The 17,029-nt window shown below is 31.9% G+C and overlaps 1 protein-coding gene across 1 annotated transcript; it reads left to right on the plus strand.

Moving 5' to 3' along the window:
- The first annotated feature begins 13,757 nt into the window (after positions 1–13,757).
- LOC111407573 (probable aquaporin PIP1-2) lies at positions 13,758–16,655 on the plus strand. The gene is made up of 4 exons (XM_023037144.1): positions 13,758–14,167; positions 15,165–15,460; positions 16,165–16,305; positions 16,394–16,655. The coding sequence occupies exons 1-4, from the start codon at positions 13,837–13,839 to the stop codon at positions 16,487–16,489; spliced, it is 864 nt and encodes a 287-aa protein (XP_022892912.1). The 5' UTR covers positions 13,758–13,836; the 3' UTR covers positions 16,490–16,655.
- Positions 16,656–17,029: the final 374 nt, after the last annotated feature.

Consider the following 17,029-nt stretch of genomic DNA (forward strand, 5'->3'; position numbering starts at 1 on the left):
GCACTAGAAATTGTAGAGAGAGAGATATAAAGATATATAATTTTAATTAATGAGAGATTATTAATAATATATTATTTAATAAATGTTAAATAAATAATTATAACCTGATTTATGAAAGTTAAATTTAAAATCTGACTAGTGAAATGTAAACTTTAAAAATAAGTCTAGGGATGAGAATAATACATAACTCCTGCATATAAAAATCACATTTTGAAACTAACTAACTTCTTAAAATATTCCATAAATCAAGTGGTAAATCAAATTATTAAATATATAATTATAATATAGTATCACTTATTTTCTCTCTCTGGATCAATTAATATACCATATCAATTGACATAATGATATTATAATCCCCACCCCACGAACCAAACTCCGCCCCAAAAATTCAAATCTTTCTACAACCCTTACCTCGACGAACCCAACCCCTATCCTACTTCACTGCAAAAAAACTCCAAAAATTAAAAATATTTTCTCTCTATAGAAGTTCTCTCTCTCTCTCTATACACATTTACAGACAAATAATTTTACAAGTGGTGGTGATTAGGTGGCACTATATTTAGGAAATAGATCCGCGTAGTGCCGATAATGGTGCATTGATGGTTATAAAAGTGCATCAGATTTGATCTATTCAAAGGTGGTGGTGGGAGTGGTGAGGTGGTAGCAACGTTTTGAGTACTATGTGGTGGCAATAGTGTTACATTATAGTTGATGAATTTGTGACCGTGTTATATGTGATCAGATTTATTATTTATGACCATAACCGTGTTAGCTGTGACTAACTATGACTAAATCATTTGTTACCAAACCAGTCTAATTGGTGACTGTATATAATCAAGTCACTAACATTTGTTATTTGTGATTAATTGTAACCAAATTTGTATTTAATGTAATTGTATGTGACCAAATCAGTCTAATTTGTGACTCACTGTTAATTTGGTCACGGACAATCAAAATGAAGACAGAATTGGTCACACTGGATCACAATAAACATATACTTGATCCAAAAGGGTCACCATAAACAAATCTGCACACATTAAAGACTAACACCACAATTCACGACCACTCAACACCACAACCATTCCAATGTACCACTACCACTACATTCACTTCAAATCTACAGCAACAATCACAATCACCATTTCTTCAACCAACACCTTCAATAAACACTAACCACTAGCACCACCGATATCACCCACCACCACCACCACCTACACCTAGTATAAATAAGCACAACTACGGATTCACACCACCGTACAAATCCACCACCGACACCAATCAAATGTCGTGCACCTCACCTCGTCGTAGCCAGCGCATCACTACTGCCAACACCAACACCTATCCAATAACACCACTAACACTAAAATATGAGCCCCCCAGTCCTAAGCCATCTCCACCTTTACCACCAGTTTTTCCTTGCCACAACAAATGTACTCACCTTTACAACTACCCTACTCACCTCTACCATCCTAATCAACCCAACACCTAAATTTCCACCAGTTCCAGCTCCAGCTCCAGTACAGTGACCACCACCAAAATCGGCTCGAGTCAAGCTAATCAATCGAACCACTAGAAGCTACAATCGCGCTCGAACCTCACCTAAAATCACTAGTAAAGACTCTTTCTGGCAACCGTGAACCAATCAACCAAGAATGTGAATTTAGCTTGAGCTGATTTGTGAGAATCGTATGGCTCCATTGATCTCCTTGCAACAAGCTCTAGATTTACATCAAAGGAGGCATCCATCGCTGACCATTGATCTCTTCGCAACAAATCAATTTGAAGCAGGATTGCACATATGCACCTACAGGGTCGGTCCTGTGATTGTCGGGGCCCGAGGCGTAGTTCAAAAATTTGGCCCCCAAAAATCAACGTAAATGCAAAATTCAACGATATATTATGCAACATATTGTTAACTTAAAACTTAAGATTAAAACAACAAATAAATATCTCAATCATCTCACAATTAATGAAAAAACTATTTTCCTTTTCCTTTTCCTTCTTTTAATATTTAAAAATAAAAAATTGGGCCAAAATAGGCCCTTTGTGGTTTTGGGCCTGAGGCATATGCCTCATTTGCCTATGCCCAGAACCGGCCCTATACACCTATAGAGATTCCTAACAAATAGCATTGTAAATACATATATTATACAAACAAAGACATCAACGAGCTTCTCTGCCATGTTGAAGTACTACTTGATTGAGTGTCTCATTTCAAAATCAACTTTTAGAATAGAAGCTGCTCGAAAACCTATCAATCCAAGGAAAATATTGGTATTTAAAAGCAGAAAATGAGAGATGTATAAAGAGAGTTATTTAGAGAGAGAATGAGTTCTAAAAGAGAGAAAGTTTAAGGGAAAGATAGATGAGATATTTACGTGTGGGGCGGGTGGTTAGGGAGTGGCGTGAGGTGAGGTGACCTGCGTAAATGAAAGATGTAGAAAGAAAGTTGGGTTGGTATGGGTATTTTTAAATTAAAGATATTATTACCTGATTTTTGAAAAAAATAATAATTAATAGTTGATTTTTGAAATTAAATTGAAATACATTTTGAAGGTAATTTTCTCTAATTTCCTCCTAGAATATTTTGATAAATTATTGCATTTGGGCCAAATAAAAAAAATGGACTGGAGAATAACTCTTGTTTTCAGAAAATTTTAGCCCGTTGCTAAAGGAGCTGGAAGCAACGAAGGTGGGACTCCGAAATTCAAGGTTATGGAGCTTTGGAGCATCAGGTTGGACACAACAAATTGAAAATTAAGAATTGGGCTGGATTGAAATTCTATAAGGTCTCTAATTAATTTGTAGTTGGGATTCTCTTGATTTTGGATCATAAATTTTCGTTCAGTTAGTTTTATTGTTATTTCTGATTAATGTTTAAATTAAATTGTGAATGAATATAAAATGTCATGTAGATCAATATATACATCGCTCTAGGTATTATACTGTCATGACAATGAATAATATTTATATTATCTTTTAATTTTTTAATTAAGAAAAGACAAATACTATTAACAAAAGACCATTTTAATTAAAATTGATAATAAATTGTTGATTAGGAAAAATCCCAAATAGTGCAAAATATTAAGCTCCCATTTAGTTGATTTAAGAATAAGATTTTTAATAAATTGTAATAAAAATTAATGAAATATATGATTGAAAAGTTGACAAAAATCGTGATTTGCATGAAATTAATTTTGAAATCAGAATGAGTTTTAGATATAATAGGTACCAAACAAGGGCTAGGTGAGTGATGGTGCGCTTTTGAGTGATCTCATAGTGTCCCCCGTTAGCCCATCAAACAGTACAAAATATGCTTGTTTTGTCCCTTTTTCAAAAACACACACACTCTCTCTCTCTCTCTCTCAATTTTTTTTTTTATTTTTTAAGTTCATTTTCAACTATAATTTTTTATAGGATCTATAATTTTTCAACTATAAATTTTATCAAAATTTATTAAAATTTTGATTTTCAGCTAAGCCAAACAAAGGCTAAGTATTGAGTCTACTTGTGCATTTTTTCATGCTTCATTTATGAAAGTATTCATCTTATATGTAGCTCGTTTTAATGCTGCTATTTTATTTCACAAGACGTCGAGCTGTATATTGTTAACTACCTTAACTAAAAACCATTTAGTGGGAGAAAATTATATTGATTGAAAATGAAACCTAATAATTTTTCGAGTAAATCTGCTTGTACAGGAGCAGATCTGCCAGAATTTCACCAGATGTTGCTGTGTTAACATCTGGTTGGTGTTTTTTTTTTCTTTTATATACATGTCCAACAGAAATCTGCCAAGTGTCTTATGGTAAAATTCTGGCAGAATTTTTCTATACAAGTAGCAAGTTTGTAATTTTTCTCATTGCTGAATTTGATGAATGGTCATAACCAACCAACACTGCTTTGCATTGCCTCCCTCAGTAATTTTTGTAGAGAAATCCAATCTCTTTTCATACTATGTATAAAACATACTTCATATTTATGTTGACATTTCATTTACAATGCACGGACTTTCTTGTCATTAGTAGGGGCGGAGCCAAAAAGATATACTAGGGTAGGCTAAAATTTATTTATTTATTTTTCAATAAACTCACACACAAAAAAAAAAATAAAAAATGCTCGCTGCCGCCTGAGATTTAGTTTAAAAGGTTAAAACTCAAGACCCTCGTGACAAAGTGGGTCAAAATATATTTTTGGACACCCATGACAAATTTCTAACAAATATATTTTTAACTAATAAAACTAAATATAAGTATATTACTTATTTTGATAATAACATCCATTTCATGTTCAAAATAAACGAATTCTTAACTCACAAGTATAAATAAGTAATATATGAAAAAAAAAAATACATTAGAAAAAATTTAATTAATTTTAAGCTTAATCAAATATGTGGCATCTCATATTGTTACAATAAATCATTTATCTTTACTTTAATCAATAAAAATAATTTTTATATAATAAACTAATTTGATAACGAGTTATTTGTGTATCATGAATGTGAATAAAATAAATATGTAATTGTTGTCGAGTCTTAAACTAGACTTAAAAAATTAAACATTGGGATTGTGTTGGGAGTGAAGTTAGTTAGGCTAAACTTAATTTTTATTCCTTTTAATTTCACCATGAATTTAGACTAAATTTTCCATTTTCTAGAAGCCAATTTGCTTTTGGGTTGGGGGCAGACTATAGCCCAATCCAGCCCTCCTCTCCACCCGCATCTGGTCACTGGGGAGAAAAGGAGGCGGTCGATCTAAAGATTTTGTGGACAAAAGGGTAACTAGAAAAGAGTTATGCCCATGTGTCTTTCTTGAATTGTTTTGAGAAAATTAAGAAATCTTCGTTGTGAAATTGTAAATTTCTATTGCTAGCCTTGTACAATGGATATATGTTAGTCCAAAGCAGAGTTTTCTAGTGCTGTATGAAATGTATTTAGCAAAGCAACATGAATTTATCACATGATTTGGTTATTGGAATTTCTGCAATGGTGTTACCATTTTCATCACAAAACACTTTGAGACTTGTTGCATGGAAACAATAGAGAGGTCGTTTGATATAGAAGTGTTATCTTCGAAAAAAAGTAACATACAGAACGCTGCGAAGAAATTATAATTTATTTTGCAATTCATTATTTAATTTTAAAAGATATTTCATATTAATTCAAAAACTTTTCATTCGTTAACATTTTGAAATATAAGAGTAAAGTCTCAAAAACTTTTTCAGGAGATTTGGCTTATGAAATGTATTCGAAATGGAAATACGTTAGAGTACTTTAGCAATTGTTCGTGGTGTTTGTCCATGCTTGGCTTTGTTGGTGAAATGCATGTGTGCCAACTTAGCTTAAATAAATTAGTTATTTGTATTATTTGTCGACTCATAGGTTGTGCCTCCCGTCTCCACCCCAAATTTTTGAGAGGCGGGCCAAGACATTAGAATATTTATGTCTTTCACCTTATTTATTTTTATTTTTTAAATAAGGTTTAAATTTTTAAAAAAATTAAAAAAATAAGAGTCCGAGAGTGGTAGTGTCCCCCGTTAGCCCATCAAACAGTACAAAATATGCTTGTTTTGTCCCTTTTTCAAAAACACACACACTCTCTCTCTCTCAATTTTTTTTTTATTTTTTAAATTCATTTTCAACTATAATTTTTTATAGGATCTATAATTTTTCAACTATAAATTTTATCAAAATCTTCGACGTTTATGATGAGATGGATGTCCAATCTCGAATTTTAGGCCGTAACATTCTTGAGTATCATTTCGACAATAGATCCTTTTGATCAAGTCTAGTGACGTATTAGGTAATTTTCGTAACAACTCAAAATATGAGTAGGCATGTTATGATAAAGAAAATGAGAAATTTTTAATCATCATGACGAGTTACTCCATTGATTCATACAAACACAGGCAGGGAGGGATTAAAGTTCAGACCTGCTTTCGAAACCCAATTTTTTTAAACTTAAAAAAATAATAATAAAAAAATGATGATAATAATAATAATAATTTAATTTCTACAATTTGTGTGTGTGAGATTTATTAAAATTTTGATTTTCAGCTAAGCCAAACAAAGGCTAAGTATTGAGTCTACTTGTGCATTTTTTCATGCTTCATTTATGAAAGTATTCATCTTATATGTAGCTCGTTTTAATGCTGCTATTTTATTTCACAAGACGTCGAGCTGTATATTGTTAACTACCTTAACTAAAAACCATTTAGTGGGAGAAAATTATATTGATTGAAAATGAAACCTAATAATTTTTCGAGTAAATCTGCTTGTACAGGAGCAGATCTGCCAGAATTTCACCAGATGTTGCTGTGTTAACATCTGGTTGGTGTTTTTTTTTTCTTTTATATACATGTCCAACAGAAATCTGCCAAGTGTCTTATGGTAAAATTCTGGCAGAATTTTTCTATACAAGTAGCAAGTTTGTAATTTTTCTCATTGCTGAATTTGATGAATGGTCATAACCAACCAACACTGCTTTGCATTGCCTCCCTCAGTAATTTTTGTAGAGAAATCCAATCTCTTTTCATACTATGTATAAAACATACTTCATATTTATGTTGACATTTCATTTACAATGCACGGACTTTCTTGTCATTAGTAGGGGCGGAGCCAAAAAGATATACTAGGGTAGGCTAAAATTTATTTATTTATTTTTCAATAAACTCACACACAAAAAAAAAAATAAAAAATGCTCGCTGCCGCCTGAGATTTAGTTTAAAAGGTTAAAACTCAAGACCCTCGTGACAAAGTGGGTCAAAATATATTTTTGGACACCCATGACAAATTTCTAACAAATATATTTTTAACTAATAAAACTAAATATAAGTATATTACTTATTTTGATAATAACATCCATTTCATGTTCAAAATAAACGAATTCTTAACTCACAAGTATAAATAAGTAATATATGAAAAAAAAAAAATACATTAGAAAAAATTTAATTAATTTTAAGCTTAATCAAAAATGGGGCATCTCATTTTTTTAAATAAATCATCTGGTCACTGGGGAGAAAAGGAGGCGGTCGATCTAAAGATTTTGTGGACAAAAGGGTAACCAGAAAAGAGTTATGCCCTTGTGTCTTTCTTGAATTGTTTTGAGAAAATTAAGAAATCTTCGTTGTGAAATTGTAAATTTCTATTGCTAGCCTTGTACAATGGATATATGTTAGTCCAAAGCAGAGTTTTCTAGTGCTGTATGAAATGTATTTAGCAAAGCAACATGAATTTATCACATGATTTGGTTATTGGAATTTCTGCAATGGTGTTACCATTTTCATCACAAAACACTTTGAGACTTGTTGCATGGAAACAATAGAGAGGTCGTTTGATATAGAAGTGTTATCTTCGAAAAAAAGTAACATATAGAACATTGCGAAGAAATTATAATTTGTTTTGCAATTCATTATTTAATTTTAAAAGATATTTCATATTAATTCAAAAACTTTTCATTCGTTAACATTTTGAAATATAAGAGTAAAGTCTCAAAAACTTTTTCAGGAGATTTGGCTTATGAAATGTATTCGAAATGGAAATATGTTAGAGTACTTTAGCAATTGCTCGTGGTGTTTGTCCATGCTTGGCTTTGTTGGTGAAATCGCATGTGTGCCAAAAAAATTAGTTATTTGTATTATTGTCGACTCATAGGTTGTGCCTCCCGTCTCCACCCCAAATTTTTGAGAGGCGGGCCAAGACATTAGAATATTTATGTCTTTCACCTTATTTATTTTTATTTTTTAAATAAGGTTTAAATTTTTAAAAAAATTAAAAAAATAAGAGTCCGAGAGTGGAGACCATGTTTTCTATTTCGTCTCAATTCTTGGTGCAGTAGGATTTGATATTTTTGCCATCCTTAACACAGTGCGTCAGAGTTCATGGGAAGAATATCAAAATATAGTGGTTTTAGAAACTTCTTATTCGACGTTTATGATGAGATGGATGTCCAATCTCGAATTTTAGGCCGTAACATTCTTGAGTATCATTTCGACAATAGATCCTTTTGATCAAGTCTAGTGACGTATTAGGTAATTTTCGTAACAACTCAAAATATGAGTAGGCATGTTATGATAAAGAAAATGAGAAATTTTTAATCATCATGACGAGTTACTCCATTGATTCATACAAACACAGGCAGGGAGGGATTAAAGTTCAGACCTGCTTTCGAAACCCAATTTTTTTAAACTTAAAAAAATAATAATAAAAAAATGATGATAATAATAATAATAATTTAATTTCTACAATTTGTGTGTGTGAGAGAGAGAGAGAGAGGACATTCGTTCGTGTCACGGGACTGGCTTCCTGTTGACAATATTAAAATTTAAGTTTTGTCTTTTTTGCCATGATAGTCGTAATTAATAAAAATAATCCATATTATAATTTTGGTTAATGCCACGATTGTGACATCCATTTATTTATACAATTATAATAAGACAAGCCCCTTGATCCATAATGCCAAATAAAGATGCTTAAATTATCTTATCTACAACATTATAAAATTCCATTAACGTTGTACCTATGCGAACTTAAAAAATGGGGGCCTCTATATTTTGAGTCTTTTAAAAAGAATTTTAATATAATTATGAAAAATCTAATAAATATAACTAAGTTTGAAAATTTGAAGAGGAAAATAATAAAATATTAAATTTCAACATGCAATACAAATTGTAAGCGAAATTTGATAAACAGAAATACAATATAATGGCAAGGATATGTTTATTTCTTTGATCATTTTCTTACTGTAACTATTTCAAACAAAATTGAATATGCATTTGAGTGATATTTGGTTTGGTTTGTCTACCTTTCACATACCGGGTTCAAAACCTCCATGCCTACTGCTTTGGTAGTGCACTTATATACAAAATTGGAGAATGTTGACTCCGAGAGATAGTGTAACAAAATAATGAAAATGATGATAAAATACAATGAGTTTTTAATTTTATATTAATTCATGAAAAATCAACTTACAAAGAAGAAGTATGAACATAGACAAAAAATTATTAAATTCAAAATACCTTCAACAAACACCTTCAAAACAATAATAATGGCTGCTTATGTACTCTGTAATATATGTTTTGAAAATAAAGGAGAGATAATGAAACATGTAAGGCTCTAACAATAGCAGTGAGACTAAACCAATCTACTAAATTGAATCTTCAAAATTTTAGTTCAAAGGGAGATAATTTATTTTTTGTTTTGTTGAAAAAATTTATAGTGAGTGACATTGGACGTGGAATTTGAAAAGATAAGAGACATTTTTGTTTGGATAAGAAAAGAAAGTGAATGCTTGAAAGATAAATGATCAAATTAGTTATAGATAGAGAGAGTAATGTTTGTGATATATTTATGTGATAAATTTTATGCCATTTATATTGTGTTTTCAATTTTTATTAGTTTCGTTGTTTGCATATGATTATTTAATTGTAAAAAAATTCATAAATATAATTTTCATTTTTTTCTTTGGCCAACCAATTAACCTTGCATAATTTGAGGCTCTCATCAAAATGGAGACTTAGGCGATCGCGTACCTCGTCTATAGTCAGGGCACCACTGGTTGTACCAATTAATTACGTGGCATACACAAGAAGGCTACATTAACTGATTGGACATTGATGATGTCATTTGAATTCAACTGATCAAATCAAGCAATCTCTTCTCAAGTCTGAACCCGGTCCACTAGCACCCCTATGTGCCTCCTCGATATATAAATGAGTTAGCACTCAAATTAAGTTTATCTAAACCCTAATCAAATTTCCTCTTGCACTCATTTCACTTCTCGTTTCGACTGTTGACTTGACCAACATACGGTCTTTTTTTTTGGGATGATGGAATTTACACCCTAAAGATTTGTTCCAGTGTAGATGACAACTAGGTGGATGGAGAGATGGTCGAAGTTTATTAATCACTTGATCGAACAGATTTTGAAGTCAACAAAAGTCTTTAAATAATACTCCGCTTAATGTTAATTAACAGTGAATAGCATAAATATTGGAATAATTACAATCATATAAAACTGTAATGACTATTTTATTTGTTAATTTTGTACGTAGCACAAAGAAACAGATTGGTTGGTCAGTCGAGCGGGCTGACCTACAATAGTAGAAAATATATATGTTTTGTGGCGATGGACCATGCTACTATTACACCAGGGTTGACACCTCGGTGTACCGACCCCCTTACAATAGGGGTTCATGATTTTTTTATTCATTGTGACCCTCCCTTTTTGTGAGGGATTGGTCAACCTCGGTGTACAAGTATCAAAATCCTTGTAGCGACACCACCACACTGAGTTTTGGGGTAGCTGATTAGAGGGGACGGCTAAATATAAATAAACATAGTTTAACAGGTAGAAGTATTTGTAATCGAATATTTTAAACATTTTAATCTTTGAAAAATGTATGTGTACACTTCATGGATTACACTCTCTTATATGGAGGGGACTCATGAATATTTTATTGTATGTGAGCTACACTCCATGTGAGGAAATGTAATGCTTGTGTGTACATAATTGTGTTCGTAGAGCATTGTCGTTCATCTTCATATGAGTAGAGGATTATTGTCTCAATAAAAATCTATTTAGTATTTTCAACAGATATTTTGATAAATGTAGTAGCCCATCAAATGTGGATTTTTTTATAATTATTTCTAAATGTATTGTGAATAAAATTTTACTTTTTAAATAGGACTATTTGATTTTCATATTCTAAAACTTATTTTTCTTTAAACACATTTTCAGCCTTACATTTAATCAATTTTTATCAAAATTTATTAAAAAATTAATTTTTTAGTTAAATCAAAAATGAAATTATGATTAATATGGTCTATTGTCATCCAAGAGTCCCTCAATCCAATCGTCACTTAATTATAATAAAAATTATGTATGTGTTAGAGTTTAGTGAATAAAATGACCTAAAGAGAATTGTTTAGTGGGTCGAGGTCTAAAAGTGGGGTGGTTGCTTAGTTGTTTGTTGCATGTGGGTATCTCATGAATATGAGTTGTGTACACCTGCTTCTTTCATAAATTTTGCAAAAGTTGGACGCCAAAATTCCAATTGAGGATAATTTTGAAGAAACTAACATAGTGCCATGTTAGTGATATTATATTTGAATTTTGAATCCAAGGCCATTAGTTTTCTAGCATTAAATTATAAAGGAAAAAGGTATGAAGTGATAGACCTATATTTGGTTTTACTTTGAAATTGTGTGGTCCTACTCGAGACACATTCAAGTGTGAGCAAAATTTTTTACTAACTCTACCTATTTTCACTGTGGTGCGTAGTTCCAAAGTATCTATAGGCCTTGCCATGCACGACACCATATTATTACTTGACACTTGTTCTCTTTATTAGGCTTTCATGATTTATTTATTATCCACTAATAAATGTTCTTGTAACAATAGCAACGATACAACATTTTTGCATAAAGCTTCAATTAATTGTTTTGTTAAGAGTCGAATAGAAAATATGAAGAAAAACTAGTTTCGTAAATGAATCTGGATTTCAAATAAAGTTCAATTATATTGAAATTACGTTTTAATTGAACTTAAGATATTTAATCTTTTCTCATATAAGCCTCATGTGCCCAACTTTCATTAATCAACATATCATGTATTTGATAATGATTATAATCAAAAAGTTCATTTGAAAGGGTGTAAAATGACTTATTTTTCTATCGTATATTGAAAAAAATAAATTTAAAAATGCGACAAAATATTTTTTCCTTCAATTCAAAGTACGCAAAAATAAAATTAGGACATAAAATCGTCTTCAAGGATTAGATGATTAATTAATTAATTAAGGCTTGAAGAAATAAGTAAGAGATACAAGTGTTATAATAAGCAAAAGTTGAGGATCTTAATGAAATTGTAAAATGGTCTTCTTGAATATGCTTTATTCTTCCATATCTCTTCTTAGGTAAACAACCTAATCAAAACAAATGGGCCCTAGCTGGCCGTCACGTCAATTGTGAAAATAGAATTCGGGTTGATTCTAATTTTAGCCGTTGGGCCTGGCCTACATGGACCATACACGGCTCTCAACGGTCACAGTAACGGCTAATTTTTCTCTCTCGGAAAATTGGAATAATTTCGTATTTAATTTTCTATTTTATGGCTAGAAATTTTCCCATTAATTCTCATGCCTTTATTGCCTAACACGAAAATGACATTTCACCTTACACTAAAGAGTAAATCTATGGGAAAGCATCAAGAAATCATTACGTAGAAGTGATTGTTGTGTTATAAATAAGAAAAATTTTCTTTATATTATAATAAGTTGCTTGTTATTTGATTATATTGAGATAAACAAAGAAAGCACGTTTTTGAATATTAATCTTATCAAAAATTGAATACGACTGTCATAAAGAAATTAATATAATAATAAAAATTGTGGGCTAGATGCTCCAAGGGCGATTATTATATTTTCTTCTTTGAATTTGAAGTGGAGGAATCGTAATGCATACTCAAGATGTGGGTTAGAACAATCTAGCTATGGCGCGAGCCGATTGTCAATTCTTTCAGGTTGCTTTCAATTGTGAATGATTCAATACATTTTGATATGTCTAAACTTCGTCGTTGTGTTTGAGTACAGCTATTATTTTGATTTCTTTTTCAGTCTTTATTTGATGTGGCTTAATAATTTGATTAAAATTTAAATCAAAGTCAATAATTAAAATTAATCACACGTTTTATGTTATCCATATTTATTTTATTCATTTTTCAGCTACATATCTCATCAATTTTTATAAAATTTGTCAGAAATATGATTTTTAGCTATGGAGTGAGCCTATTACAAGTCAATTCTGTCAAGGTTGCTCTCAATTATGAACGATTTAATAAATTTTGATATGTCTAAACTTTGCCATAATGTTCGAGTATTGCTTATTTTGTATTTCTATTTTAGTCTCTATTTGGTGTGGTTTATAAATTTGATCAATATTTAAATTAAAGTTAATGATTAAGTTTAATCACACGTTTCATATGATCCACAATTTATACATTTTATTAACTTTTATCAAGCCCCGTGGGGCATAATCCAGTGGTGCAAAGGATAGAAGTGATATAGTCTCAACCTTGTTGGCAATCACAGTGCAAGTATTTGATTCTTAAAATATGAAATTGGACTTTTTGTGGGCACCAATGTACGAACAAGCTCTTGTTCCCTAATCTGCTGGGGCGTATCTTGCGATTTACCTCCCTCACGATGTTTCAGGGACGAGACGATGGGGACCCTCGAGATTGAGATTCAACATTTATTAACTTTTATCAAAATTTATTAAAAATTATTCTAACTCTTTGTTTGTTCGGCTCAATCTTGATAAACAAATTTTCATACCTGCCCACACTCTTATTCGATGATTAGGTTAAATCGAACGGTCCAGAAACAGCTCATCAAGTCAATTGCGTGAACTGTTTAGCATGTATCGGATAGTGATGCTCTGTTAAAGATAAGAACAAATAAAATTAAAATATTGACAAACCTGTCAATATCTCTCTGTTCTTTCCAGAGCACTCCTTCTCTCTCTTCCTAAGAACCCTAATCATATACTTAAAGAATAATTACATAAGTAATTGTCATTAGTTTTTGAAAATTTCAGCTGGCCAATGATCGTAGTACGCGTAACAATAATGATGAAAGTTTGAAAATCAACTTGCTCGTTCTTAAAGGTAAAGGACCCATTTTGCTATTAGTAGAATAAAGTTGGAACCAATAATGCAATTTCTCCATAAGAAATTGACATCTCAGCTATAAAAAACATCAGACACCATCCCTTCTGCCATCACAACACACTTTACTGAGCTTCAAAACAGCAGAACTTCCATTTCTTCCACAGTATCAATGGCAGAAAGCAAGGAAGAAGATGTTAAACTTGGAGCCAACAAGTTCACAGAGAAGCAGCCATTAGGCACAGCGGCTCAAACAGACAAGGACTATAAGGAGCCACCACCAGCACCTTTATTTGAGCCTGGAGAATTGACATCATGGTCCTTTTACAGGGCTGGAATTGCAGAATTCATAGCCACTTTCTTGTTCTTGTACATATCTATTTTGACTGTTATGGGTGTTTTCAGTGCAAAGAACAAGTGTGCCTCTGTGGGCGTCCAGGGAATTGCTTGGGCCTTTGGGGGTATGATCTTTGCACTTGTCTACTGTACTGCTGGTATCTCAGGTCAGTCCCTAAAACCCCTTTCCTATCTTTACTTTTAATTTACCCTTTTTTTTTTTCAAATTGCTTAATTTTTCTTTTTCTTTTTTATTTTTGGACTTCTCTCTGTATATCTTTTTTTTTAGTCCTTCTTTTTACGATCTTTGACTCAAAAAAGTTCTTCAATCGGTTTGTGGGTCTTTAGAGATTCTTGAGGAAATTTATTCAGTTGAGTAGTAGTGATTTGTGTGTTCCTTCTTTGTATTGGAAAATTTTGTGGCTTTTTATTGTTCTGTTTATCTGTATAAGTGCTTAGTTTAACCACGGGCTAGCTACATCGATGATATTTGGAACTAAAGATTGTATCTTTGTGATTTCTTGAAATTTTTTTGACTTTTTTCAGTGTAAGCTGTTTGGCTAAGCTTAAAATGTTTGCTTATAAGCAAATAAGTATTAAAATAATTACTAGCTTAGTAAGGTAAAGTGTATTAGGTATATACACTAACGTTTTTCTTCTACTTTGATGGTAAGGTAAAAATTGTTATGACCATGTTAACAAGGTTGATCTTATTAAGAGGAATGACTCGATATCTATCTAAGTTGGTCAATATTTCGATATTTAATCAATACGTGATTTATTCTCTTAACATGCTCCCGCAAAATAATGGCTCTTTTTTAGCAGACCAATTTTGAAATTCGTGTTCTTATTTTTGAGACTTAATCGGATCGAATAGCTCGTTGGAGTTACTGGGCTCTGATATCGTGTTAACAACCTTACTAGGAGTGGCCCAAAATCTATTTAAGTTGGTCAATATTTCGGTATTTAACCGACGTGTGATTTATTCCCTTAACAAAAATTGTCAAAATATGTAAAAAAATTTATTTTTATAGCTTAGCTAGACATAAGTGAGGGAAAAGTAAGATATTGAAACATTTTTGAAACGGAAATTTACTTATGAGCAACTTTTAAACTACTTTGATGAAGCATATTTAAATTTTTCTTGTTTGCATGTTAAAACAGGAGGGCACATCAACCCAGCTGTGACCTTTGGCTTGTTCTTGGCAAGGAAACTTTCTTTGATCAGGGCTTTATTTTACATGGTGATGCAGTGCCTGGGTGCCATATGTGGTGCTGGTGTTGTTAAGGGGTTCATGAAGGGTCAATACGAGAGACTTCAAGGCGGTGCTAACATTGTGCAGCATGGCTACACCAAAGGCGATGCCCTTGGTGCGGAGATAGTTGGCACCTTTATTCTCGTCTACACTGTCTTCTCGGCTACTGATGCCAAGAGAAATGCTAGAGACTCACACGTCCCGGTATGATTACCCATTCTTCGCTAATTACTTCGACTAACATCACTATTATTGACTAACATCACTATTATTGCTCGCTTAAAATTAATTAATTAATTAATTTTTTATTATTATTATTATTATTATTATTATTATTATTGTTTTAATTTTATTTTTTTTAATTATTATTTTTTTTTTTTTATGAAATTGCTGCAAAAGCTTAAGTTGAGAGGGCATATTGACTGATTTAAATTTAGAAGGCTGGTATATGCATGATTTTAGCGAAGGCTTGGCGATGAGACTTGAACTTATACCCCTGCAATTTAACATTGAGTGTTTTGACAAATTTCATTATTTAGTGCGTTGTGGATGCTAGGGGATCTATTATTGGTATGATGAATGTGCCAAAAACTTTTCGAAAATATAAGATAATACCGAAGCTGATCCTGTGAAATTTCTTGATTTTAAAACTTGGGATTTCATTATAAAATGTCAATCTTGTTAAGAAGAATAGTCAAGCCCTTAACGTGCTCATTTTTGGAGTCTTAATTGGATCAAATGTCTCGTTGGAGCTTAATAGGTTTATACCATATTAAAACTTGGGATTTCATTTTAAAAGGTTTATCTTGTTAAGAGATGCAGTTCTAACCATTATGACGTCCATGTTTTATGTGGAATTTTATCCCTTGACATACTGGTTCTTAAATATGTCTTCGTGATTGTTGCAGCTTTTGGCTCCACTCCCCATTGGATTTGCAGTATTTTTGGTTCATTTGGCCACCATCCCCATTACTGGAACAGGTATCAACCCTGCTAGGAGTCTCGGAGCTGCCATAATTTACAATAGAGACCACGCATGGGACGACCAGGTAAGATTCTTGCTATACATTACATATAACACCTGTATCTATTCCAATGTTTTTTCTTGACTAAATTACGCGATTTCTTTATTTACAGTGGATCTTCTGGGTTGGTCCCTTCATTGGAGCTGCTCTTGCTGCAATTTACCACCAGATTGTCATCAGAGCCATTCCTTTCAAGAGCAGGGCTTAAGTTTTCATGCACTTTCGAGTGTAATAATAATGTTTCATGGCAGTGTAGTGTTTTTTTCCTTTCTTTTTGTGTGTAACTTATGGGGCTCTGTGTATTTAAAGCTTGTTGCATGTCCTATGTATGAAGAATTCTTTATTTCTTTTTCATGGTTTTGCATTTTGGTTTATGTATTATGAATCAAAATCTTGGATGTGCAATTTTATAAATAGGTGGCGGCAAAACTTGAATATAAGACATTATGTAAAAGTTTAAGTTGGAGAGAACATTCGACGGGAAAGAAATATATGAAACATTAATATTTAGGTGCGAAAGAGCGAAAATCATAGTTTCAAAAATTTAAGTAAGGGAAAACGCATTTCATACGAAATTAGTTTCAACTCATATCTATGCTTCATTACATAAGCTCATGTATATGTACATGTAGTACAAACGTTAGAAGATTGTTGTTTCTGCATATGAAATCAATGGTTCAAAGATTAGTATGTCCTTCTACTCCCCTTCACGGCCAACACTCCCAACCGAAAAAAAGAAAAGAAAAGA

Source organism: Olea europaea, chromosome 13 (assembly GCF_002742605.1).
Source record: "Olea europaea var. sylvestris chromosome 13, O_europaea_v1, whole genome shotgun sequence".
NCBI classification, from domain to species: Eukaryota; Viridiplantae; Streptophyta; class Magnoliopsida; order Lamiales; family Oleaceae; genus Olea; species Olea europaea.